The sequence below is a fragment of the Denticeps clupeoides genome, chromosome 4, assembly GCF_900700375.1.
Source record: "Denticeps clupeoides chromosome 4, fDenClu1.1, whole genome shotgun sequence".
NCBI classification, from domain to species: Eukaryota; Metazoa; Chordata; class Actinopteri; order Clupeiformes; family Denticipitidae; genus Denticeps; species Denticeps clupeoides.
The window spans coordinates 28,986,564-29,013,349 of record NC_041710.1 but is presented as its reverse complement, the minus strand read 5'-3'; the positions used below and the strand labels follow the sequence as shown (position 1 = coordinate 29,013,349).

Sequence of the window (26,786 nt, the reverse complement as noted above, 5' to 3'; positions counted from 1 at the left end):
GCGAGAGACAGAATGTAAAAAAATCCAAGATATCTCAGGAGGATTGGGAGAATGTCATGTGGTGAGATGAGACCAAAAGAATGTGGAGTTGCATCCCCAGAACACCATAGCCACTGTGAAGCATTGGGGTGGAAACCCAGCTTTGGGAGAGCAGGCGACTGATCCTTATTAGGGAAATGTGAGGGCAAGGCAACCTGATTTGTTCCTCCATTTTGCCATGTGGCATGACAATATGCAGGAACGACCAGAGAACGACCGGGGAAGAACCCCAGTCTCAGTGTGGGTGCACTCAGTGTCAGTGCTGCTGTGGGAGTGGGTCGCACAGCATCAGAGCGAGCCATGATGAGTTGGCGACCCCCCACGACTTCAGCACGACCTGGGAATGGTTCTTCCCATGGGTGCAATACTGGGAGGACAGGCCCTATGGACACGACAGTGAAGATGAGGTGGACTGTTGAGTGGAAGGCACCACGGAGGCACCGCCCCCGGAGCCCAAACTGTCCAATCCGGAGTTGTGCACCATCTTCCTGGAAGGCAGGAAGAGGCTGGCGGAGAGCCGGAGGCAACCAGCGAAGACAGGGAGACCAGTGAGAATGAGGTATATCGACGGAATCTGGATGCAAAAATGTCCCGCCTGCCAGTTCCCGTGCTGACGAACCCGCTGGAGATGCCTGCTGCTCTACACCCAGCTTCGGGCACGCAGCCCCACCGCCCAAGCGCATGAACGCTCCGCACTCCAGGGTGCCCACCAGTATTGGCCCTGAAGTGCCATGCCCTGCACGCATTTGGTTCTCTGAGTTCAGGCCATTGTGACGGTGTTTTTGTTTTTCTGTCTATTAAAATTCACATCTTTGCACATGTCTAGCATTGGCGCCTCCATTTCACCATGTGGCATGACCGAAAAGATGAATAGGGCCGTGTGTTGTGAGATTTTGGTCAAAAACATTGAAGAGCATTGAAGAGGAAATGTGGCTGGATCTTCCAGCATGACTATGATGCCAAACACACCACCCGGACAACGAAGGAACGGCTACGTAAAAAGTATTACAAGGTTCTGGAGTGGCCTAGCCAGTCTGAAGACCTCAATCCAATAGAGATTCTGTGCCTAGCGACACATCCCAGCTCTTGAGAAGATCTGCATGGAAGAATGGGCCAGCTACAGTGTGCGCACCCGGTGAAGACCTACAGGAAACCTTTGTCCTCTGTCATTGGCAACCAAGGTTGAGGTGAAGCTTTGCTAGTGATCGAATACTTATTTTCTGCACCATTACACAAATATATATTTTTTCCTAAAGATTTCCTTGCTTTTCTCATCTTTTTAAGTGGGACAACTCGCACAATTAGTGGCTACCAATTTTTTTTTTGCCCCACTGTATATCACCACTACTCCTCTAGCATTCTTTGTTCTGAAGAAAGGAAAAGTAAATTAAATTCATTTTCATTAGTTAAGTAAAAAGCCAAATATGGTGAACTTTGAGCAACACTTCTTACAATGCACATACGTAGAATCTGTTTTTTGGACAGTCATAATGTGGTATAGTTTGTTATTTATTCCAAAAAGTGGTACTGGTGCCTCCATCATTTCTCACTGACTGAATGCTAACAATTTACAACCCTTTCAGACTAAGTAGCTTATTCACCCCATAACATTTCCCACAATATGAAATAAAGTTTGGTCAACTAGGTCATCAACTAGGTAAACCTATACGTCCAGTGGTTTACGTTTTGTCATTCTTGTGAATTGCCTTATTGCTGTTAGTGAATACTGAAAATTGTTTAGATGTGATATGGAAAAGTGTGAATATTTTAATAAAATATCTAACCTGTAATATGATTAATATTTTGAACTGGTCATTAATACACAGTTCTGGGTCTCTTGTGTCTATAGTCTGGTTCATAGAAAGGCCTTGTGATACATCAGCCAAAGAGGGTGAGACAGTAACCCTGAACTGCACCACCTCTGACAGCAAAGCCTCCGTAAGCTGGAGCAGAGGTCAGGTGGTTATTAAAGCAGGAGACAAGTATAAACTTGGCAAGGATGGTGCCACCTACCAACTTCACATCCTCAACGTGGGCATGTCAGATGCAGGGCTTTATACCTGCAGCACAGGAGATGAGCAAAGCAGTATCACGCTGTCCGTCAAAGGTAAACAGGAAAATGGGAGTCAGGATCCGGTGACAGTATAAAGATGTTGGAGCAAAGAGAAGAATGCGACCTGAGTGTTTTACACAGTTACACGATGCCCTCAGTCATTCATTACTCACATTCTTCTGTGATTCCTTCTACAGTTACCATTGTCATGTTATTGATTAGTTGTTCATGTTTTGTGCTGTGTCATCAGAGGCTCCAGCCTTTTTCCAGAAAGAGCTAGAAAACCGGGAGGCGACTGAAGGAGACAACATTGTGCTGCACTGTGAGCTGTCAAAACCAGGTGTCAGGGTGGAATGGAGGAAGGGTGGAGTGGTCCTACAACAGGGGAAGAAATACAAAATGAAGCAGGAAGGCAACATTCAGGAGCTTCACATTTATGACCTGGAACCTGAGGACAATGGTTACTACACATGTGATGCTGGTGCCCAGTTGACCACTGCCTCTCTAGCAGTACAAGGTAACACACATTATCCATTGCATCTGGTTGTCCATTATTTGAAGTCTTAGATCTGAATATTTTGGTCTTGATGTCCAGATGCTAAGACTTCCAAGGTCTTGACTGAATTCAAAAGTTATTGCCATTGTTTAGGTGTCGTGTTCACTTTCTCAATAATTTTGTAATGAGAGTCAAAACATTGCAGTTTGATGCACTGGATACATAAAACAGTTGACATAACCGCCATTCTGAACAGGGCTAGAGTGCTGTTCAGAAGTGTCGTTCTCTGGTTTGCCTTTCCAGCAGGCGAATTGTGCATAGTGTCGGGTTTACAGAACACTGACGTCTTTGTGGGCGAGCAAGCTGGGTTCTCCTGCCGGCTGTCTGGTCGAGCAAGGGGCAGGGCCCAGTGGTGGCTGGATGGGACGAGGCTGGAGAACAGTCCCTTCAGTGAGCTGCGGACTGCTGAGGGTAACATACACACCCTCACCCTTAAGAACCTCGCTCCCAATGACTCCGGAACGGTCACGTTCAAAATGGGCAGCTTGGTGTCCTCTGCAAAGCTCTTGGTCAAAGGTACTGGTTCTAGATCAAAAGACCAAATACTGAGAGGAGGAGAGCAATGCTTTTATTGAGGCCCTTTTATTTCAGCTTCAGTACCGTTGTTTCTGCCTCCACCCTAAGGCTGGGCAGTCAGTAGAACCAACGGGTATGAAAGTATAAAGGCCACTTGAGGCCTATGTTTAAACTTTTACATACAAAGCTTTTAAGCAACTGATTTTGTCTGATAAAGAGACCTCAAGTAGGTATCCTTTGGTCGGTGTCCTCAGGAAAGGTTTTTAGCTCACCTCCAATCAATAGCTGTGACTGAGTGGCATTTCTGTTGACCAGTGACCATTCCTGCGCCTCATCTTGCATGAGCATATCTTTTAGGTCTGTTGGTTTTTGAAAGATACGCCATGCTCTGCATGGCTCCAATCATTTGGACAGGAAGTGTGCACTGGAACAATGTTGCTGCTTCTGGCCTTATTATCAGCTTGTGCTTGATGGTAAAGACTTTAACATTACAATTATTTCAAGTTTTGAAATATCTTTTTGAAAGGTTATATTTGTCAAAAGGTAATCCTTGCAAATATATTACATTGTCGTAAAATATAATGAACCAAAGTAAATAATACCATTGTCAATTTCATATTAATCCAAAAGTCAACATTTTTAGAGTGAAACAGAAATTCTAGAATCTGACTGTCTGTACCATCAATTCACAGAATTGCTCTTGTTAGTCTCATTGGCAAAGCACAGTAACAGCCAACATCAATACTTCAATTCATGATCTCCCTCCCTCACTCCCATACAACCCAGCCCTCTCTGCCCGTGCTAAACTCTAACCCAGTCATCCTTGCTCATCTTGCACTCATTCATGTTTCACCAGTCTGTGAAACATCCCTATGTGCCAGAATACTTTGATTTGGTCTGGCCTTTCCTTCATCCTCCTCATTGTGGAGCCCTCAAAAGCTTTTTAAGGATGTAAAAAGCTGTTAAGATGTTAATTAACTGAGAATCAGAATATCCTTAAACCTCTAAAAGTCATTCGACTTTAAATGAAAAGGGGTGTGATGAAGCCTGAATGTGGTCTACATGCAGCACAGGCATGGCTTGATCTGACCCGGCTTCACTTCCCCATTCGCTTAGATCCCACTGTGGAAGTTGTCAGTGCCATGAAGGACCTGTCTGTGGTGGAGGACCAGCCGGCAGAGTTTATCTGTCAGTACTCTCGGCCAGTCAAGGCCGTCTGGAAGAGAGACGGGAATCCACTTCAGCCTGATGGCCACAGGGTGGTAGTGGAACAGGACTGGACTGTGTCTCGTTTGTACATTAGGCATGTGACCCTTGGAGACATGGGCACGTACTCCTGTGAGGCCGAGGGCACCTCTGTGGTGTCTCGCCTGGAGGTGCAAGGTGAGCTTAACTCCCTGTGGAAATTTGAAATGAGTAGGTGAATATAGCTTTACCGCTTTGTTGTTACAAGTCTGTGCAATTGTAAGGCGGCTCATTTATTGGCATAGAAGCTTGGTGTAGAGAGATATCTATATAAGATGGACAATATTTGTTTCTATATTTGTCAAAGGTTTTTGTTGTCAATTTTTGTTGAACCTTTGACATGTTTTTGCCCATATTACTTTATACTATATAAATAAGCCTGTATAATATTAAATATTGTAAAATAGTACTAAAATAAGTTATTCTGTAATACAGTAGCCCTGTACAGTATATGTTTAGAATATTACAATATTTTGATTATATTTTTGTGTTTTTACACATGTAGGATCACATGTAAAAGATGCTGCGGTGAGCTGAAACGTAAATGACAGATACTGATTTGTTTTGTCTCACTCTTCCTACAGCAAAACCCATTGAAATTGTTCAGGGTTTGGAGAATGTGGAGTCCATTGATGGTGGGGAGGCACTGTTTGAATGTTCGCTGTCCCGTCCTGAAACAAAAGACTGTCACTGGATGATAAACGGCAAACGTGTAGAGCACTCTGCAAAGGTGGAGGTTGTGTGTTTTGAGAGTGGTCGGCGTCACCTACTCCTCCTGAAGGAACTTCGCGCTGGAGATAGCAGCACCATTACCTTCCAAGTTGGCTCAGCCTCAACCACTGGTGTTCTGACAGTAAAAGGTCAGTCTCCACAGAGTCAAGTACAAAGTCATTGCAAAAAGCATTGATCACTATCGCCAACGTCCACTTGTGCACTCGAGCTGACGTGCAGCAGCTTCATTTTCTTCTTCGACAGCTGGACTGACCGCTTTAAACTTGAAAGTCGCACCATATGTTTTTCTTTGTGTCTTTTCCATGATGAGGGTCTGTGCACGAAGCGTAAAAATACTGATCTGAAGAATTAAGTGTGAGTGAGTTTGCTGAAACAGTTTCATTGGTCCATTGTGACTTGTCTGGTAATTTTAATGGTCTGATATGACGAGGTTAAATGTGTTGGCGCAGGACGCTAGTTAGCCTAAAAATCCATAAATTAGCCGCATTGTTGTAAAAGTCGCATAGTAGTGGCTTATATGCCGGTAATTATTTGATCACCAACATGTTAACTCCTTTAAACAAAAGATCTGACTGACAGTTCACTTTTACAGGTTGGCAGCTGCAAGTGGTTAAGCCTCTAGAAGACAGGGAAGCTAAGGTGGGAGACCAGGTGGAGTTTAAGTGTGTTCTGAATGAGCCTGTTTCAGAGAGCGAGGTCGCCTGGTACGCTAATGGTGCAGAGCTTCGCTCTGATCACCACTGGGCCATGAAGAGCGAAGAGTGCACACACACCCTAATCCTGAAGAAAGCTCACGCTCAACCACCACAAGAAATCACATTTGCTGCAAGGGATGCCCTTTCCATAGCCAAACTTACGGTCATTGGTGAGCCCTGTTTATTTGAACCAGTTTTTGGTTTTGTGAATGTATAATTTGATGTAGGGCTGCATGGTATAAACGGTATAAATGGTATCCGATATAAATTCGGCCAACCGGAGAGATTTTGATTATATCGACCTACCGCAGAAATATCGCATCACCTGCGTGAAACCACGCCTAATTGCACCACGAGGCATTAGTTTTGGGCGAGAGCACAAATCCTTAAATCTAGAGTTTAAAGGTCTTTAAAATTGCAGACCCAATCAGTAAAATAAACCAAGCCTTCAATCTGCACATTGTGCACTTCCGGGTTTACTATGTCAGTGCCTAATCTGTACCACTCACCTTATCACTTATTTTGTATTTGGTGGGACTGCATGATAAAACAACAAGCATTGTGTTATTTAAATATTTTCTAACAATATTTTTAAGGTTAAATTCTAAAATGTTATATATAATCACTCGCTTCATTCAAATACCTGGTATTTCACTGGCCTTATGAGTGTGACAGAAAGTCCGCTTTTACTAGAGTTGCCCAGAAATTGTTTTATCTGTTTTCTTTCTCTGTAGGTGTACCTGACTCACCCGAAGACCCAGAGCTTGTAAGTAAGACCAAAAACTCTGTGACACTGTCTTGGTTCACTCCTCTCAGTGATGGTGGCAGCCCCATAATTGGCTACAGAGTGGAAATGAGACTAGCAGACAGTGCCCTCTGGCTGCCCTGCCACTCTGAACCTGTGTGCAATACAGAGTTTCGGGCAGAGAACCTGATTCTAGGTATGGGTTACCGGTTCCGTGTAGCAGCCATCAATCAGGCAGGCATTGGGGAGCCTGTCCAGCTGCCACAGACTGTTAAACTTGGTAAGTTGCCTTTTTTTTTCTTTTCAGTGAATTGTAGTCCATGGCACAGAATTACAACCCTCTGCTATTGATGTGAAAAGGTGCCTTTCACTTGTTCATTCTACAGAGCCACAGGTGTCAGTGGTCAAACAGCTCACCTGCTCTGCTGTTCATGTGGGTAAAGTGGCTCGCCTAGTGTGCCAGCTCTCAATAGAGTCTGCCCCTGTCACTTGGCTCAAGGATGGCAAGGAAATCGAAATGGGAGTCAAGTTTCAAATGCAGACAGATGGCAGCAGTCAAGTGCTGCTTATCAAGGATTTCCAGTCTCCGGACCAAGGGGTCTATACCTGTGTTGCGTCAGAGGAGGCAGAGACCTTCATTAACCTCTGCTTGGAAGGTATCTAATTTCTGTTGTGCTTGATTGTTGCACCTCTCTTTCACATTATTTATGTTTTAATTAATTCCAAAATAAAATTTGCAATGAATCAGTTGTCAGTGGAATGCATGCTACAATTCATCGTTGTTTGATTGCTTGTAGACTGTTGAGTAATGATTGCACTTTTTTGTTGGATGTATCACAGAGGTTACTGCAGTGGAGACAGAAGGCGTTCAGCCTAGTCTGCCTCCAGAGGCTGCATCTGAAGGTGATTTGCATGCTCTCTGGGAAGCATTGGCCAAGAAACGGAGAATGAGCCGTGAGCCCACTCTGGACTCTATCCCTGAGGAAGATGGTAAGGAGAAAGGGCCACAGAAGGAGGTTGTTAAAGACGAGAAGTCCATACTGCAGCCAGAAGTAAATAGTCATAGTAGTCCTGAAAATGAGCCTGTAAGTGGGATACCATCCTTGACATCCTACCTCAAGAGCAGCAGCAGTTCTGAAAGCCACACTGAGACTACAGCCACTGAAAAGTTCTTCCAGCATTTCTCGATGGCAGCAGAGGTACAACAGACCCCACTCAAAGCTCCAGAAATGGAGATCGGCAATGAAGACGATCCAGAGCTACGTGAAGCTGCCATCAAAATTCAGGCTGCCTTCAAGGGCTACAAAGCCCGCAAAGACATGCGGCCACTCTTCAAAGATGTATTCAAAGATCAGACAAAGGAGCCCAATGGTACCATTCACCTGGAGTGTGTCATGGAAGGCAGGCCTGACAAGGTTTGTTGGCTGAAGGATGGTGAGCCTCTAAAAGACGGCAAGCACCATCACATAGACATCTACAATGATGGCACCTGCTCCCTTGTTATCACTGCAGCTACCATCAAAGATACTGGCATTTATACCTGTGAGGCCACCAACAAGTTTGGCATGGCCACTCATAGTGCAAAAGTGACAGTGGGCTCTCCTAGGCAGTCATCAGGTCGGCGACCTTTGACATTAGCTCATGGCTACAGCGCTGACAGTGAGGCAGAAAGCACCTCAGGCAGTGAAATGGACGAGTCTCTACGGCAGGCCAAGAGGCGCTTGCATAGACTTTTGCGCACACGTCTGGCATCGGACACGGAGGAAGAATCCTTTGTTAGTGCAGATGAAGGCGAGCTTCAGCCACCTGATCCACAGTCTTACCGCGAGGACGATGACTACATCTACATCCGCTTCGACAGTCGCGCTGAGGCAGAGCAGGCTTCCCAACGCTTCCAGGAGATGTTCACGGCTCAGGGTGTTCCTGTGGAAACTACCATCTTGGAGGCAAGGCCACCACACAAGGTGGAGCTCCGTATTAGGAAGAAGGGCTACACACAAGATGGCTCGCGGACCCCGACCCAGGGCCAGCAGTTACCTGCTTTCATGACAGGGTCACCAGGTATGATGGCTCTTGTGTCACCGTATCATTACTTTAATTTACTGTTATCATTACTTTTTAGTTTAATATCCTTCACATTGTCTCTCACATATAGCTGCCCCAGTATTCCTCACTGAGCTTCACAACCAGGATGTGCCTGATGGTTACCCAGTGAGCTTTGACTGCGTAGTGATTGGTAAGCCATCCCCCACTGTACGCTGGTTCAAAGATGGAAAGGTGCTGGAGGAGAATGACCACTACATGATCAATGAAGACCAAGAAGGCTGCCACCAACTCATCATCACTGCTGCCCAGCCAAAGGACATTGGCGTCTATCGGTGCATGGCTGAGAATGACAGTGGCATGGCTTCCACCAAGGCAGAACTCAGGGTAGACAGTAAGTCTTTTTTTTTTACATACAGGAAAATCTGGCCCAGATAATTTTGTATAAAGTCTAAAATTTAGGATCATCAAGGGGTCACTTGTTTTGCTTTTCAGTGTCCTACAGCTCAGACTATGATACAGCAGCCGATGCTACAGAGACATCCTCTTATGTCAGTGCTAAGGGTGATGTTTCCAGGTAAGGATCAAAACCGGAACTTTAAATATTTTGCATTGGTATGCTTCACACATGATGCTGTGCATTTCTTTATTAACAAGACAGCATAGATTTCTCACCCCCGCAATAAAGGTTCTGAAAAGTTTAATTATAGTATACACTGACAGATACTGTTAAGAGTGACAATATTTCATATTTAATGCTTGCACTCATTTAATCCACAGAGAAACCGAAGCATTTGAATCTGTTGTAGAGGAGGACCAGCTTCCACAAGTTGTGGAAGAGTTACACAATGTCCATGTTTGCCCTGGTGCACCCATGGCCAAAATGCAGTTCAAAGTCAAAGGTTAGATTTGAAGTGACATTACCCACAACATTTGATTAAGCACTTCACATGACTTTCAATGTCATTTTCGGATTGTGTGGCTGAATCTTGCAGGATACCCTCGTCCCAGAGTATACTGGTTCAAGGATGGGCATCCACTTCGTCCCTCGAATAGGATTCTTGTGTCAGTGGAGAAAGATCTGCATATCCTGGAGATCTTGGAAGTGACTCGTGCTGACACTGGCGAATACTCTGCTTACATCACTAACTCGGCAGGCTCTGCCTACTCCTCAGCAAAGATGACTGTTCTGGGTATGCTGATTTAATGCACAATTAATTATCTTATTTAATGTGTTTAATGAGACTCACATATTTCTTTTTACTAAATATTTTACATTTCACAGCACCTGGAGAACGTATGAAAGAAGAAAAACGACCCAAGGGTAAGGGGTGGGGGTGTCTCACTTTTTTTCTCCTATTTTTTTTCTCATATTCGAACTGAAATTGTTATTGAAATTCTGCTGTTCTAACCATAAAGATTCCAAGGAGCGTTTGGTGCCTCCTCGGTTCCTGGAGAGATTCAGTAGCAGAAAGGTGAAACAAGGAGCAAGTATTACATTATCTGTTAAAGTGGAAGGTAGGAAAATGTCTGTTATATTCAGTCATTATTTTAATTTTCCTGTTTCTTGTGCTTTTTTAAATCTCTATTTCTGATACGCTAGGGTCACCACCACCCATGGTAACATGGCTGAAGGAGGAATCTGTAGAGGATGTGTTATGGATCAAGCCAGATACTAAGGGCTACAAGCTGGCCAGTTCTGGCCCCCAGCACAATCTGATTCTCATGGATGTGGGCAAAGAGTACACTGCCACGTACACCTGCATTGCAACCAACAGAGCTGGGCAGTCAATTTGCTCTGGTAACCTGGAGGTGGTAGAAGGTTAGCTATTTTGAACATAATCCAGAAAAGTATCAGTTTTCAGATTTGTTTTATAATCTGCATTCAACATATGAAAATGCCTACTTATATCAAACAGGTATTGTGGAAAGTAAGAGCAAAGTAACTCCTGAGTAAGTAAATGGATTTTTGGTATAAAATATAAACTTGTCCCAATGTCAGAGCATAATTAAATGGAAAACTAATCATTTGCATTTTAAGGCTCCTTGGCATCACTGTAAGTCCCCCAGATGAAGAGGCAGGCAGAGGTAAGATAATTGTTTATTAATTAATTTGAGGCAATTTTTTTATTTTCATTTCATAATGAAAGAGAATTCATACATTTACTGCTGCTGTAGAGTAAAAATCTGTTATTTATATTTATAGTTCACAGACCCTGTTTAATGTATCAATAAAATGTTTTTGTTTTAGTGCTGTGTGTGTTCATTTTTTAAATACCTTTTTAGCCCTGGAAAGTAAACTTGCAAGTCTTGGTGGAGTGGGCACTGAAGAATTCCTTCAGAAGCTCACCTCCCACATCACTGAGATGGTATCAGCCAAAATCACTCAGGGTAAGGAAAAGCAAAGTGGATCTTGGTTTATTGATAACTTTTTTATTTGTGAGAATAACGCATAATATTGTTTATTACACTTAACATCATTTTTTAATTTGCAATTGTCTCTTTATATTAAATGTAAATGTTAAATGCATTCAAGCTTAAAATTATTTTAAATGCTTTTGTGTTCCATGGTTGACAGCAAATTGAGTAGAACACTTTATAACAAGAACATATATTTAAAGCATGATAAGTTGCCTGATAATGCATGTTTGCACATTTTTGTTGAAGGGCATGTGTTTTATTGCATGAGAAGCTTTATAAAAATTATTATGCACTTAAAAGCTGCTAATGCCCCCGGACCCTCTAGGGCATTCACTAATGCACTCTACAGATCATGACAATTTCAGGGACCATATAATTTAATCCGGTTTACTTGCTCTAGTCACCATTTGATGACCTCTCTCACCTAGTTAAATACTGATGTCTCTATCCATTCATCCATCCATCCATCCATCAATCTACTTATATTTTCATTCGTCCATTAATCTGTTATTCAGACAGCTTACAGAACCACCAAGTGCTCCAGTGGATGAAATCATGGCCCAAAGCAACCAGTATGTATCTACAGAATTTCAAAGCCTTATTTCCACAATTATGTATCAGAGATAACCAGAATGGATTGGGAAAGTTTGGGAAAGTATCAGAAAAAATCTGTATATTATGTAAAAGTAAGTGGAAAGTTAAGTGTGAATGCGTTTCAAGACATATAAGATAAAGATTTCCTTTATTCCTGTCCAACATAACAACAAAATGTTTTTCACTTACCAATCAGTTGGACATTAAAATACAAGGTTCATTGTGCATGTAATGTCCTTCTGGGTTAGAGAGAAGTGGCTGGAATGGACAGACTTGCAGGGGAGCAATATTCATGTAGGCAGATCTAATTCACCAGTGAAGCAACTTCCAGGAATAAGAAATGTGGAGCAACAGTGTATTGCACAATATCAAACAGGTTTTCCAAGACCAGGAAAAGTAAAAATTCACAGAATACCAGACTATTCAGATAACTGGATTACATGATGTCATGAACAAGAAAAATAACATGGCATGGACACAGATAAAATAACATGGCATGGTAACACAGAACAGAACAGCACCATTCTGAATGGTTAAAGACTGTCAGTGTAATGAGGGAGGACTGGGCTAAATATATATGCACACTAATCAACACACGTTAATACGCAGCACCAGGCAATTCAGTGATCTGGTGCCACATCACATTTCACCATTCTTCACCACAACTCACTATCACATCTGAGCCATAAAACTTGTAGAAAAAGTAAAAATCTTTACTCCTTTAAAGAAAAAACAGGCATTATGGGTGATCCTCAATAAAACAATAGCACTGTGTTTTCGTATTAACATTTAAAAAAAATAATGTAGGAATAATTATATAATGAAGCAAGTTTTAAGAATAATGCAACAGACCTTTTATTAATGTAATAAGATTGTATTTAAGCTGTATTTCTGTATTACAGTGTAATGATAATCATTAACTAATATTGCTAAACATCATCAAGTCCAAAGCATCAACAACTGAAACAATAACTTACCTTGAAAACTGAATGCTGATTGGTTGTTTAACTTCGTGTTCTTGGTTGGGACATTCCTACCATCTTCCGTAATTGGAGAAAGGAATCAGCTTTTCTGAGGGGTTTGTAGTGATCTGATTGACTGGAATGAATCAAGTAGCAAGTCCCCAAGTGACCATCCACTTCAGTTTGTGGCGCTCAGCCACTTTACAGTCAGTGAATCTGTTTTATCACTCCCAGTTGTGTCTGTTTCATTATTAAATATAAATTTCAATTGTAATTTAGCAGCTAACACAGATGGTGTTAGGTCCCCTATAATGAAAGTTTCACTTAATTCCCCTTGCCTGTCTAAGGTCCTGCAGTGCCTAGAAATGGCTTTGCCTATAAAGACTCCTGCAGTGCCTATAAAGAGTGCTTTGGCCATTCTTCTTCACAGTTCAGAGTGTGGCAGCTCAGACAGAGGGGGATCTGTCATCATAAGGGGAAAGGTTACCTCCCTTTTCTCATGCTTTTTCCACCCAGAGAATTTCCCACTTCTCATATAAAACATTATCTCAACCGACCATCATGAGCACAAATGTGGGTTCATTTTATTTTTTTGGGAAAAAAAATGGAGTTGATGACATCATTTCCATATATCCCCCCTGAACTTATAGGCCACTCTCCTCCTCATTAGCATTTTTTTTTACATACACAGAAATGGCCCGTCCTGGAGAAATCTCATTGTGTGACTAGTTATAAGTGGCTGTAAAATGTAAAACCAAAAAAAAATTATGTCAGGGGAAATTTAAACTAGTTTATATTTTATGTTGTGCATGATATTAGAGCACTAACCTGTGTTATGCAGTTGAAAGCATCACTAATGTGTTGCTTTGTTATGTATGTATTATGATAATAAACTATACTGTGTGATGATAAACCCAAGAAACTTGAAAAGTACATATGTTACTTTGAAATCCCATTTGACAAACCCCTACGCTTGAAAAGATTAGGCACAGATCTAGCAATAATGTTATCCTGAAGCATGTTTTGTTAATAGTAAGATATATCAAAACATCCATTGATAATGAAGTATTTAGGAAAGAGACAAGAAAATTGTGCATATATTTGGTTTTCATGGTCAATGCGAATTTTTTCTTTTTATATGTTTGTTGGAAACCTATTTAACATATAATCTCCAGAATATAATATGCTTACTCTAATCATTTTGTTCTACATTTCTTGTGTGTAGCTTCACTACGCGTCCCAGGCATTGACAGTGATGATGAAACAAAAACACCGTCCCCTTCACCTCACCATGGTCGATCACGGCCAGCTTCAATTATTGCAGACTCTTCTTCTGAATCAGACGAGGGTGATGCACGAGGGGAGGTAAGATTTTTACTCCACATTTTGTTCAAGTTTGAATAATGCTGAGTGAATAGTTTTTTCTCTAACCTGTTTGAATTGTAACATGCTTTTAATGAACCCAAAGAAGCTCATTTAAACTTTTTTTTTTATTTAGTCTTAGCAATTAATCCTTTTCTCTCACAGATGTTTGACATCTATGTAGCCACAGCTGACTACAATCCTACATCTGCCAACAAAGAGTCAATAGCACTGAAAGAGGGTCAGTATGTTGAAGTTCTGGATTCGGCCCACCCACTCAAGTGGCTGGTGCGCACCAAACCCACAAAAAGCAACCCATCCCGCCAAGGCTGGGTTTCTCCTGCCTACCTAGACAAGAAACTAAAGGTGAGTAATAAATACCTAGCGGTTAAGGAAGCGGCCCCGTAAACAGAAGGTTGCCACTGAGGTGCAAGTGAGCAACGCACAGTCCTCATACACTGCTCCCCTGTCACCTGTCATGGCTGCCTACTGCTCACTAAGGGTGATGGGTTAAAAGCAGAGGACACATTTTGTTGTGTGCACCGTTTGCTGCAGTGTTTCACAATGACAATCACTTCGCTTTCACTTAAAAAAAAAATAAAACATTTCCTAATTAATGTACACACTGCACCCCTTATTGACAGAAAAAACGAATTTTTGACATTTTGCAGATTTATTAACAAAGAAAAACTGAAATATCACATGGTCCTAAGTATTCAGACCCTTTGCTGTGACACTTACATATTTAACTGAGGTGCTGTCCATTTCTTCTGATCGTCCTTGAGACACACCTTCATTTGAGTCCAGCTGTGACTATGATTGTACTGATTGGACTTGATTAGGAAAGCCACTCCCCTGTCTATATAAGACCAGCTCACAATGCAGGTCAGAGCAAATGAGAATCATGAGGTCAGGAACTGGATGAAGAGCTCAGAGACAGAACTATGGCAAGGCACAGTGGCCTCCATAATCCTTAAATGGAAGACGATTGGGATGACCTTCCTAGAGCTGTCAAACTGAGCAGGGGCCTTTGTGAGAGAGGTAAAGAAGAACCGAAAGATCACTGAGGCTAAGCTCGAACGGAAGCTTCTCCTCAGTTCAAAACACATGAAAGCTTTCAAGATGGTGAGAAATAAGATTCTTTGGTCTGATGAGACCAAGGTATAACTTTTTGACCTTAATTCTAAGCGGTATGTGTGGAAAAAAACAGGCACTGCTCATCACCTGTCCAACACAGTCCCAAAAGTGAACATTGAAGCATGGGACTGACTGCATCTGAAGAGACCTACAAATGGCTGTCCACCAATGTTTACTCCTGCGAGAACTGGAGAGGATCTGCATGGAGGAATGAGGAATGACAGAGGATCCCCAAATCGTAGTGTGTAGTGTGTATTTGCTCAGTATTTAGTATTTCTACTAAATACTGAGCAAAGGGTCTGAATATTTAGGACCATGTGATATTTCAGTTTTTGGTAATTGATCTGTTTTTTCCTGTCAATATGGTATGCTGTGTGTAAATTAATGAGGAAAAAAAATGAATACTTACCCTACCTACTGTATCTATCATCTTGTCATGATGTGTTTTTATGTCCTGCTATGTACTTCAGCTTTCTCCTGATGCTGGAGACCTTCCAGAGGTCCCTGGAGAGGAGATGAATGATGGCGAGTATAAGAGGAAATTGTGGTGAGTTCATGGTTATTATTTACCCCACTGAGACATATTGTATGTGATATATAAGAAATAGATGTTTTTGTTGTTCAGAATTTAGTATCGCAGATTACAGTTTGTTCATTTGTACAATGTTCATTTTCTAGATATTAATCCTTGTTTACTACTACTACTTACAGTTGACCCATCAGAACACATTTAGATCATATTTGTTGAATTGTGTTGACTCTGGATAACATTTTCATTGCCTGAACAGGGGTTTTTAATAGTTACAAAAAAAGGAAAATGTATACAGGTCAGCAAATAACATTTAACAGGTCCTAACTACCGTGACATATGTGGGTGATTAGGACCTGCCTGCGAGTTGGTGCCACCAGGTGGAGTAGGGGAAACATGGCATTACAAAAATCATGAACATTAAGTCAAATTTAGTTCATCATACAGACATGTGGCAGAACTACTTATAATCTTTTGTAAAGTGAACCAAAATGTAAAATATTTTTCCTGTGGTCTTTCATCCCTTAGTCAACTAATCCAGGAGTTGATAACAACTGAGAGCGAGTTTGTGAAAGATGTGGACTTTGTCACCACACATCATCTGAAGAAAACAGAACATGAAGATACCCCTCCTGATATTGCCACTCAAAAAGATTCCATATTCCGTAACATCAGTGACATTACAGCTTTTCACAGCAGGTATCAAAACAGATGTCATTTATTTAGCCTGTTCTCAGTATTTGTCAATTTTGTGAAAAAATGATAACAACCCAATTATATTATGCCCATTTTCATATAAAACAAAATAAAAGTTTACACAATAAGTGTTTTTGTCCATTATTAGTTATTTTTGCCCCAAATCATTAATGGCATTTAGATCAATATGATATGTTCTTGAGCCAATCTGGCTTTCCAAAACTATAAAATCGCAATTTAAAGAAATCTTGTTTTTTTTGCTGACAAAGTCAGAATCAAATGTTTCTCCTCACTGTATTTTTAGCTCTTTCCTGCCTCGCCTGAATGAGTGTGACACAGATGATGATGTGGCCATGTGCTTCCTGAGAAACTCTGAAGGCTTTGAAAAGTATCTCCAGTACATTATTGGACAGTCCCAGGCTGAAGCTGCAATTAGTGATAAGTCAACTCACCAGTACTTTAAGGTACATTTGGCGTTAGCTTTATCTTCTTCTGTCATAATTTATTACTTTCTAGGTATTGTATAAACTGTCATGTGGGTTTTTTATTGCATTGCACATTATATTTGCTTTTAATTACATTTACCATCATTTTCAGCAATATACTGACACTGAATTAGCCAGCACTGAAGGCCCAGTTCTCAGTATTAATGGATATTTACAGAAGCCTCTAGAAAGACTCCAGAAATACAAGGCCTTGCTCAAGGTGAAACAAGCTGCAGTATTGAGCTCTACAGCAATACAATAAACAGTAGATCCAAGAGAAGAGCTGTGTTGGACTGAGTGATTGCTGTTTTGTGTTTAGGAGCTCATCAAGAACAAGTCAAGGAATGGACAGAACTGCTGCTTACTGGAAGAAGCCTATGCTATGATGTCCTCTTTGCCTCAACGTTCAGAAAACAGTCACCACGCCTCTCTCATAGAGAACTACCCGGCCACCTTGGAGGTCCTTGGAGAGCCCATCCGCCAGGTAACAGTATATGCCTGTAGCTGTCCTACTTGTCATTAACAATAGAAAAATTTGTTTAAAACTATTTGTTCTGATAGTTTGAAAAGGTGGAATTGAGATAGAATATAATGGACTGAATGTTTTGATAGGGGCCTTTCACCATATGGGAAGGTGCTCCGGGAGTCAGAACCTCATCAAGAGGCCACCACCGCCACGCCTTCCTCTTCAAAAACTATGTCATCATATGCAAGCAGAAACATAACACAAATACAGAGACTCCAGCATACATTTTCAAGAACATGATGAAGGTCTACAATCTTTTTTCAGATATAAATACTGAAAAATAAGGAACATTCAGGAAGACAATATATACACACACACATACACACATATATTTAATCTGTTTTCCATTCTCTACAGCTTAACAACATTGATGTGAATGAAATAGTGGAGGGTGATGAAAGAGCATTTGAGATCTGGCACGAGCGTGAAGACTCGGTGAGGAAATACACTCTCCAAGCCCGCACTGTCATCATCAAGAACTCGTGGCTGCGGGAGCTCCGAGAACTACAAAAGCGCTACAGCATGCCAGACTGGTGTAAGTCTCTCAATTTCAGATCTTTTCATGTATATGGGGGAAAAGACATTTACTCCTTACTTACTTTTTTCACAAGTTTCTATATTGTTTTTTATAGATGCTGACCTTATGTTGTAGTTTGTTTTCATACCATAATGACTTTTAGTATAAAGTGTGCACTTTTGATACATTTCTCTTTCAGTGATTAGCTTTCAAAATGTGTATTACCAGGTCCACCTGACTTCGATGAGATTTTGGCAGACTGTACAGCACATCTTGGGCAGACAGTAAAACTTGCCTGTAAAGTGAAGGGATCACCTAAACCTACAGTGACATGGTACAAGGGTAAGCAGATTGATAATGTTAAGGGACAGCATGTCATATCATATTGTTACAATCCCAGACATTTCCTGGTGCTCCGGTTCCATGCCATGTGGTGAGTTGTGCAAATACATCGGTCTTTCCCCACCATACATTCCTGACACAACATATTGTTTTCAGGTGGGCGAGCTGTAGAGGCTGACCCTCACCATATCATTATTGAGGATCCAGATGGGTCATGTACCCTAATATTGGATAACATGACAGCAGAGGACTCTGGCCAGTACATGTGTTTCGCCAGAAGCTCTGCAGGCAACGCATCCACTCTGGGCAAGATCACTGTGCAGGGTGAGTTACAGTCCTTTAGGCAACTAATTGCAAGCTCACCATCTACAGACATGTCCAGCTTGTTACCTTATTTTAATGCTGGAGATTCTGACTGACCTCTGACTTTCTTTCTCTTTAAGTTCCACCCCGTTTTGTGAACAAGATTCGCAATTCCAGTCTCATACCTGGTGAAGATGCTCAGTTCACCTGTACTATTCAAAGTGCTCCAAGCCCCAAAATCAGGTACAGAGACCAAAATCTATAGGTATAGATACCAATATCACCAATAATGTCTTTATTATTGAAATAATATGTTTGGAACACTAAAGAAATCGTAAATTCACCATCTGCTTTGGTTAGATGGTTCAGAGAGGGCAGGCTGCTGACTGACCATGAGAAGTACCAGACATACAGTGAAGCGCGAAGTGGTGTTCTTGTTTTAATCATTAAAAGCCCAACAGAAAGAGACATGGGACTCTATGAGTGTGAGGTACTGCAGTGTTTCTGTTTGTCTTTTTACTTGCCAGGTGACCATATTTTTCTGAAAGTGATCGTTTTATACTAAACTAATCTTATTTATATGTACATCAGTGGATATTATAAATCAAATTATGACTTGAAATATTCTGATTTTTTTTTCAGCTGTCTAACCATCTTGGCAATGCTAAGTGTGGTGCTGAACTGTGCCAGCCTGCTGTGGCCATGGCTGGTGAACGCAGAGGAGAAAAGGCAATTACCATTGAAGGTATTGCTGCCTTAGATTGTCACAGAGCCATAATTTCATCCTTTCCTGAATGGGGTGGAATCCAAACTGGTCTCACTTGTGATCTAATTTTTTTCCCTTTTCTAGTTACTGAACAGGAGACCAAAGTACCAAAGAAAACCATAATCATGTAAGTCACTGTAAAGTATCCATCAGAAATGTGATGGGCATTTTATCATATAAAATAGTAAAATACTTGGCTTTGGAATATGCTTGTGTTGCTTACCTTTTCATCCTGTCTGATTTGTTAATGTTTAGTGAAGAGACCATTACCACTGTGGTGAAGAACACGCGAATGAAGCGCCATATGTCCCCACGTACCTCAGCTATGGGAGTGCCTCGCTCCGAGGCCTCCACTCCAGAGCATCCCAGGCAGAGACGCATGGCTCCGAGGAAAGCTGTGCCTACCCTCTATGTCACTGAACCAGAGGGTGCCACAGCAAGTAACCCTAAGTGGGTGGAGGTTGAGGAGATCATTGAGTACAAGGTGAACAAATCCCCAAGGTTGCCCAGAAGGAGGGGTGCCTCCCCAGCCCGGTCAGAGCAGGAGCAGACCCTGCCATCTAGGCCAAAGAGGTCCCCACAGAACCCAAATGCAAATAACAGCAACAACAAATTGGTAGAAGGGGCCCAGGCAACATGTACAGGTCAAGATTTGCCAAATTTGAGCTTCCAGTCTCTGACCTGGAGCAATGAAGAAACCATGACCCAGGCAGAAGACCAACACACTCTGCGCACGGTCAGCAGTTTAGAAGAGACAGAAAATCAAGTTGTTACAGAAAGATCAGAATGGCCTGAACAAGAAGATCTGAATAAATGTACCACCCAAGACTCCAAGGTTTCAACTCAGGGTACTCATATGCTCAGCCTTGAGGACTTGGAGGACTATGTTCCACAAGAAGGAGAGACATATGGCTGCTTGGAAGCTTCTTGCTCTTCTGCTGATAGACCCAGTGAGATATCAATCCTCCAGAGGGAAATCAGCGAGCCTGTGGTAGGCCAGCCAATTCTGCTCAACCTTGCACAGCCTTTGGCAATGCCCAAACCTCACACAGGGCTCTTCAGTCGCTTCAAAGACCACCTGTCTAGTGTTCTGTATGCCACTGGCCCATTCACTTCCAGCAATAGACATAAGGAGACTCCACTCCACTCAAATGAATCCAGTGCTTCTTTCAGACCATCTGGGCACCTGGTCAAAGTGAGATCTGAGAGCCAGACAAGGTTGGGGCCCAAACCTCTTTATTGCTCAGAGTTACAGAGAGGAGTGGAGAGTGGGCAGAAGATTTTCAAAACCCAAGTCTCTGCTCGTATGCCTGGGTATGGAGCCGTTGGTGAGCCTGTCACTCTTCAAATCAGCAAAAAGAACCCATGAGACAAGAAGGGACTTTTGCAGTGCTTCAGAGATCGAAAAGTGCATGATCAGATATAATTAAAAGTAGTCCTATTGTCTTAATTCTGGACATTTCTGTACTAGATGTTTTGAACATGTTGTATTTGCTGCACAAAGCTAAGATCATTCCATTTTGTTGCAACAAATCTAATGGGAATCTAAGTGTCTACCCCATTCGTGAAAATCCCCAAGCATGTCCGATAAGCCTAATGGTTGGCATTTGGAGAATGGGTTGGACAATATTGTGATGACAAATACCATTTCTTCAAGACTGCATGTTTTATGCAATACTCAATACAGAGCTAAGACCTTCTGTGTGGCAGTGGTCATCGTTGCTTACAACATAGTGGAATGGAAAGAGAATAATTCTAAAAAGAACAGAATAATGGTTGTGTTGACATGGAAAAATGTGTACGGCATTCAACCATTTTATAGGGTTACACAATTGAAAGAACATCACATTGCTTTATTGCATTGCTTTATCATTACATTGAAAAGTATATTTTGGATCTTTTAATTAATGATTTTGTTTGGTGGAATAAACTCCCATTCCTAATTTAATTATAGACTTGGGTTTTGGCACATTGCTTATTGTAAAATATCCAATTATCCAGCAATGGCTTACACTGATGTTTATCCTAAAAGAAAAGGCCTGTTGACTTCTTATCTTTTTAAGAGTTGTTCCCTAAAACGAATGTACCAAAATTAACTGGAATATATGTTTTTATTCATTTATTTTAATTCCAGTTTCATTTGTGTTGCAGATTATTACTATACACGTATTGTATCAGCAATACTTAATTTTTGGTTGTTCTTTGTGTATGGGATTTGACTCAAAAATATGATTATGAACATTAGTTTGTGGGTTAAAGTGATTGAATGTATTGTCACTATTTCACTATTGTTGTATAGCAACATAAAGTATGCAACCTTGTGGTCTCAAAACCAACAAGCACTCTATTATTTAGAAAAAAACGCATGCTACTTTTGAGGGTAAGACAGTTTGGTTTTAACTGGTGAACAGTGTGACTGCTAAATTAACATGACTCCTAAATTGATTGAATTATTTTTTAGATTCTGCACAAAGACTAAAAAGGTAAACGAGTAGCCAGCTAGTAGTCAGTGGTGATCTTCTGCTGAGAGAATGCAGGCACGCTGACCAGCTTCTGATGTTCTACTCGACTCCAACTCAACTCGTGTCTACTTTGCGTTTGTGTTTGTTGAGCTCACGAAATAAACTACCTGCAGATGGAATGAATGAACAATAGATGAATGTTTCATTTTCATAATTTGTTAGTAGAACTAACTTTTTTTTGTAGTTTGTGTTTTTGAAAGTTCAAGGCATATCCAAAAAACATCCAAGTATATGAGACATATGGGCATTGTAACATGGGGATTTCTGTGTGGACACTGACTACATTTTTTTTTTTTTTTAAATCCCTTGGAATTTTACAATAAAATATATTTAAGTCCATGATTCATTTTTTTAATGAACCATCAAATACCTGGACCTTCTCTAAAGATTCCAAGGTTTTGTGTAAGAATGTTTCCCAGATCAGCTGTCCCCGTTTACTTTAATCCTTGAACCATATACCGGGTTAACGGATATGGATACTTGTCTGTTGCCTTGAATGTGTGTTTATGTATAGAATGAAATTATTTTTAATGAAATTATTTTATTTTTATTTAAATGGTTTTATTCACATAACACTTGTCAGGAAGCCTAATGGTGGATGGATATGTTCAGTTTGGCCATGAAATTGTATTGTAATAAAAGAAAAGATGTGTGACGTTTTGGGTTGTTTCTTTAAATAAATTATTTAACAAAAAACACTTGCCTATTGTGTATAAAAATTGTGACATTAGTGTTTACATGATAAGTTAGATTGTGTTTTATCATTAATGTTTTATCATTTTTTCAAAACATTAAAATTATTTACAGTGGAACTATTTGTTGTGACAAATAAAAAATAGGTTGAATCTTACTGTAGAAATTGTTAATTCAACTGAAAAAAAAAATGTTATTTGTACTTTCCAAGTTATTTTGCACACAGACAGGATTCACTGACTCGGCCTATGTGCTTCAGGAGCGCTACCCGCTCTCTGAGCGATTCAGAACTTATGACTCAAAGGATTCAGTTCGATGGAGACCTCAAATTCGTGCCTCATGAGTTATTTACTCACCCAGGTGAGTCATGAAATCACACAGTTCTACTGGTTTGTCCTGCATTTCCTGGGTTGTGCTGTTATTAAGGATTCCTCTGCTGAGCTCGAGCTTCTCATGCTGGTGTGTACCACAGTGGCTCAACACCCATACAAGCACCTCTGGCTTCAAAAACATAGCCTGAGCCCTTGACCTTGTGACCTCTGCCGCTGGACACTTATCAGCTGACCCAGTGAGGCAGACATGAGCAAAGCAGTAGCAGCCCCAGATACTCCAACTTAGTATTTCTTTCATTATTTTGTACAATTTACTTTTTTTTTTTTTACGAATATTAGATCTTTTTAACATTGCCTGCCTTCCACTTCCTATTTGTGTCCATGTATTATTGGAATGAGGCTGTATATTTATCTAACAACGCAGACCATGACTTCAGTAAATTAAGTACTGTATGATTCAGTTGAAACCATGAGTTTGTTTTGAAAAAAAGTCATTTGAAGTGGAGACTGAGATTAAGATCATGGACTGGATTTCCAAAACCGCAGACACCTTATTGTAAAATGTCATTTCTATTTTGAAAATCTATTACTCTTAGTGTGTTTTTATAGCTCTGTCACCCACTGGCAGTGACAGGGTAACTCTATTTTGTGCTCTCTTCCGCTTTAAAAAGTTGTGAGGCACAACCTGGCACACAGAACACTGAACTTTTGTCTTAATAGTGCTGATTTGTACAGCAGAACTCTTCAAGAAGACACTTTACAACAGTAGGACATTGTAGACAAAACAAGTATAGTTAGTGGCAAATTAATACGTTGAAACCTCCCTTTGCTTGTGTCAGGACATCTGAGACATCACAAACCTGACTTTGTGGGGTGCTCCAGGTCAGTGTTTGTTAGTCGTGCATTTGCGTCCTTCCTTTCCTGCCCTGCACCAATCCCCGACAGAATGACCGCACGATCTCATGGACGAAACCAACTTCGCTCCGGCCCGCATGCTGACGCACATTGCCAGCCCCATTTCCTGTCAGATCTCCACTGCTGATTATGCCTGTGATGAGTGATGAGCTGGATGGTGGGCCTTTTACTGCCATGCATCAAATGTTCCTGTTTACAGAATTCGCTTTCAGGCTTCAGGTCAGTGTCATGGCAGAGGCAGGTCAGATTTACATTTGAAATGTATTTCATGGAGCCAGGAATGTTTCACAATCCTTTTAGGGAAAACCAACAATGGCCTTTTCTTGTAGTTCACCACTAGGATCCTTTTTATGCCTCTCTCAATAAAGAATGGTCACTTTTCCACTTATGTTTGTTAGGGTTCCAAAATAGATATTTTCAGGTGAGTTGGGGTGTTTTTGTTGAAAATATTTATTTCGTTTTTGGTCTAACATTTTCTCTGGTTGTACAGATGGTGACCAGCTTGTTTAAGTTGAAAAATAAATTTCTTTTATATGACTTCCATTATAATGAGGGGTGCGGCATCTTGGTCTGGAGCAACCCAGTTTATTAAACATAAAGCAGCTGGCAGATGATCAGCCACAGATTTAGACTCAAAGCTCCTCTCTCTGTTTTTATAAGAAATGGAGCTGACTAGCTGAATGCATTTTATTGCTTTCCCCATTTACTTTTCCAAAGTATTGGTTAACAACTTGATTAATCTTATATTTGTGACGAAATTTAAATTAATCATGACTATCTGTCATGACCCAAACACTCGTTGGCACGAACATTACAAGGAAGAGAATTCATCTTGATGGAGTTCCGCCTTGAACCTCCCCAAAAATCTCTTCCACCGTTTACATGTCCCACTGTGCCACATGGATATGGAGGTGACATCAAGTCCTAGTGAAACAACATAATCCTGTAAAGAGCTCAGCAGCAGCAGGAGACACACAGCCTCTTCTGGTCAGGACATGTCTGTCCACGACTCTGACTACATGCCAGGCATTGCTGAGGATGAATTTGAAGATGATGATGTCATCTTCATAAGCTCAATTGGACCTTAACAAGAAGTTGAAGATGCATTGACCCTTGGGAAGAAGATCCTGAGGAAGGGAGGACCACAGCAGTCACTATGACTTTAGTGGTGCCTCTTCGTGTGTATCATCACATCACTGAGACCAAGCAGGTCTATCTGTGGATCCCATTTGGAAACCAAGAATGTGAAGACACCTCAAATCTTCCTTAACATCAACATATGCTGAGAGAAAGAGAAATTCAGTGTTGTCCAACAAGAAGTTTGAATCTTGCACAAGGCTCTGAAGTTGAAGATAATGATGTCAGCAAGAAGTGGAATAATCAGTGACCCAGCAAGAGAGGAGGACAGCAGTCACTGACTTTAGAGATGAAGATGCTTCTTCATGTCTGTCATAACCTCACTGAGATCCAGCATCTGTGAGTCCTAACTGGACCTGAACATGAAATGATGATTCCTGTCATGTCACGTCTTCCTTATTTTCATGAACATTTACATTGGTAGGGTCTCACTGAAGCCATCAAAACTATGAATGAACACATGTGGAGTTATGTACCAGGTGTCAGCGTGATGTCCCACCACCAGGTCCAGGGCATGAAAGAATGGTGGAATGGTGGAATGGTGTTTTTCTGTACTGACGTTTGAGTAGCAAATATTCCAGCTCACCTCACAGACAATGTAGGCACTGAAGGCCACCGTGCTGAAGTTATACACAACCATGGTTGTTGAGTCGAAATGGTTTGCGATTGGCCATGTAGCGCGGGAAGACATAAACTAGCAGAATGAGGGGCATCTGAATGGGGCTTTGCGTCAGGGGGTGGTCTCGCACCCGTCAATCTGTAGGCAGCGGAGAAATGTTCATGATCTGGACTGCACAGATACAGATACGGCCTCACAGATCTGAAATAGAGGGGTATGCGCAGACTGGGGCCCTTACCAGTTCTCCTTGAAAGGTAGTCATGAAACTTTAAGATGTTTGTGATCAGTTCTTCTACCATCTTTCTTCTTAACTGAGGAGTCACGTGAGAAGCTGAGTTGACGGATCGAGGATTACGGTATGATTGCGTCCGTTTAATTAAGTCGATTTAATGTAGTTGCTTCATGCGATTTATCCTGACAACGTCCTCCTATTTTATTAAGAGCTGCGACTGTGTATTTTACTGCTCAGCGTGTCTTCTCCTTCCCCGATATTTGCCGTCGTTTCTGGTCAACGGAGGTTTTCTTGTGTTGTTCCCCGTGGCCTTGCAGCAAGATGGCTCTGTTCGGATTCCAGAACGACATTCACAACGTTCTAGACCGATGATGCACTGTTCTCTGATCTCTGATGTGCAGCACTTTGTGGCCGAGCATTGCTGCATGTCCCCCGGTCACCGCTGTCAGTCTCGTGCCCGTCTTTTCCCATCCAGGCGGATTCTCCTGGTCCGGACCAGCGTGATTGTGGACCCAGTGTCCACCAGGGCCCTGCATGGCGTGTTCTCGATCACACAATCCAAATATAATCCGCTAGCGTGGGTGTTCTGGTGGAGGGATCAACGTGTCCCTCACAACAGCTCTGTGGCGGCTCTGTAACGTGCAATGTGCCACTTCTCACCGCGGCGACAGCAAGGGTCCAGCTGTGGTCATCATCTCATCTCATCTCACCGTCTCCGTCCTCCCAGCAGGCGCCAGGGTCACTTCCGCCCGCGTCGAGCGTCTGCCGCGCCGGGGAGAGAGACCTCCGGAACGCCTGCAGGGCCAACTGCGCGTCCGCTGTCCGCCTAGGACGTCCCCGCCGTGCGTGGTGGAGGAGGTCGCTGGGCCAGATTCTCCCTCATGGCGGCCCCGTTTTCCCGCTGCGCCCGCTCCGGTAGGTCCCCTGTGCCGGGATGTCTCCACCCGCTCTGCCCCGCCGCCAGCCCGACTTGGGCGAGGTGGGGTTCCGGGGTTCTCCGCTTCTCCCCTCGAACTCACACATCCCAAAGCCCAGCAGAACACATGTACACATGACACGGCCAACTATCTAC

At 41.9% G+C, this 26,786-nt stretch overlaps 1 protein-coding gene across 15 annotated transcripts in view; it reads left to right on the top strand.

Moving 5' to 3' along the window:
• The window catches only part of obscnb (obscurin, cytoskeletal calmodulin and titin-interacting RhoGEF b), a 55,343-nt gene extending 32,902 nt beyond the window's left edge, over nucleotides 1-22,441 (top strand). For 11 of the 15 annotated variants that reach the window (XM_028975666.1, XM_028975662.1, XM_028975665.1 and 8 more), the window contains 35 exons: nucleotides 1,889-2,146; nucleotides 2,343-2,609; nucleotides 2,892-3,164; nucleotides 4,281-4,547; nucleotides 4,994-5,269; nucleotides 5,734-6,006; nucleotides 6,571-6,861; nucleotides 6,968-7,237; nucleotides 7,422-8,642; nucleotides 8,737-9,018; nucleotides 9,120-9,201; nucleotides 9,405-9,526; nucleotides 9,620-9,817; nucleotides 9,910-9,948; nucleotides 10,044-10,142; nucleotides 10,228-10,446; nucleotides 10,544-10,577; nucleotides 10,666-10,712; nucleotides 10,911-11,015; nucleotides 13,827-13,966; nucleotides 14,129-14,329; nucleotides 15,571-15,647; nucleotides 16,158-16,328; nucleotides 16,630-16,789; nucleotides 16,923-17,030; nucleotides 17,130-17,294; nucleotides 17,423-17,581; nucleotides 17,694-17,871; nucleotides 18,082-18,195; nucleotides 18,352-18,519; nucleotides 18,639-18,741; nucleotides 18,859-18,988; nucleotides 19,141-19,243; nucleotides 19,349-19,391; nucleotides 19,520-22,441. In XM_028975666.1, the coding sequence (XP_028831499.1) occupies nucleotides 1,889-2,146; nucleotides 2,343-2,609; nucleotides 2,892-3,164; nucleotides 4,281-4,547; nucleotides 4,994-5,269; nucleotides 5,734-6,006; nucleotides 6,571-6,861; nucleotides 6,968-7,237; nucleotides 7,422-8,642; nucleotides 8,737-9,018; nucleotides 9,120-9,201; nucleotides 9,405-9,526; nucleotides 9,620-9,817; nucleotides 9,910-9,948; nucleotides 10,044-10,142; nucleotides 10,228-10,446; nucleotides 10,544-10,577; nucleotides 10,666-10,712; nucleotides 10,911-11,015; nucleotides 13,827-13,966; nucleotides 14,129-14,329; nucleotides 15,571-15,647; nucleotides 16,158-16,328; nucleotides 16,630-16,789; nucleotides 16,923-17,030; nucleotides 17,130-17,294; nucleotides 17,423-17,581; nucleotides 17,694-17,871; nucleotides 18,082-18,195; nucleotides 18,352-18,519; nucleotides 18,639-18,741; nucleotides 18,859-18,988; nucleotides 19,141-19,243; nucleotides 19,349-19,391; nucleotides 19,520-20,633 (7,757 nt within the window). In that variant the 3' untranslated portion in view covers nucleotides 20,634-22,441. The remainder of the gene's footprint in view (nucleotides 1-1,888; nucleotides 2,147-2,342; nucleotides 2,610-2,891; nucleotides 3,165-4,280; nucleotides 4,548-4,993; nucleotides 5,270-5,733; nucleotides 6,007-6,570; nucleotides 6,862-6,967; nucleotides 7,238-7,421; nucleotides 8,643-8,736; nucleotides 9,019-9,119; nucleotides 9,202-9,404; nucleotides 9,527-9,619; nucleotides 9,818-9,909; nucleotides 9,949-10,043; nucleotides 10,143-10,227; nucleotides 10,447-10,543; nucleotides 10,578-10,665; nucleotides 10,713-10,910; nucleotides 11,016-13,826; nucleotides 13,967-14,128; nucleotides 14,330-15,570; nucleotides 15,648-16,157; nucleotides 16,329-16,629; nucleotides 16,790-16,922; nucleotides 17,031-17,129; nucleotides 17,295-17,422; nucleotides 17,582-17,693; nucleotides 17,872-18,081; nucleotides 18,196-18,351; nucleotides 18,520-18,638; nucleotides 18,742-18,858; nucleotides 18,989-19,140; nucleotides 19,244-19,348; nucleotides 19,392-19,519) is intronic. The other 4 variants (XM_028975660.1, XM_028975667.1, XM_028975659.1 and 1 more) reach the window with 2 other exon arrangements.
• The last annotated feature ends 4,345 nt before the right edge of the window (nucleotides 22,442-26,786 follow it).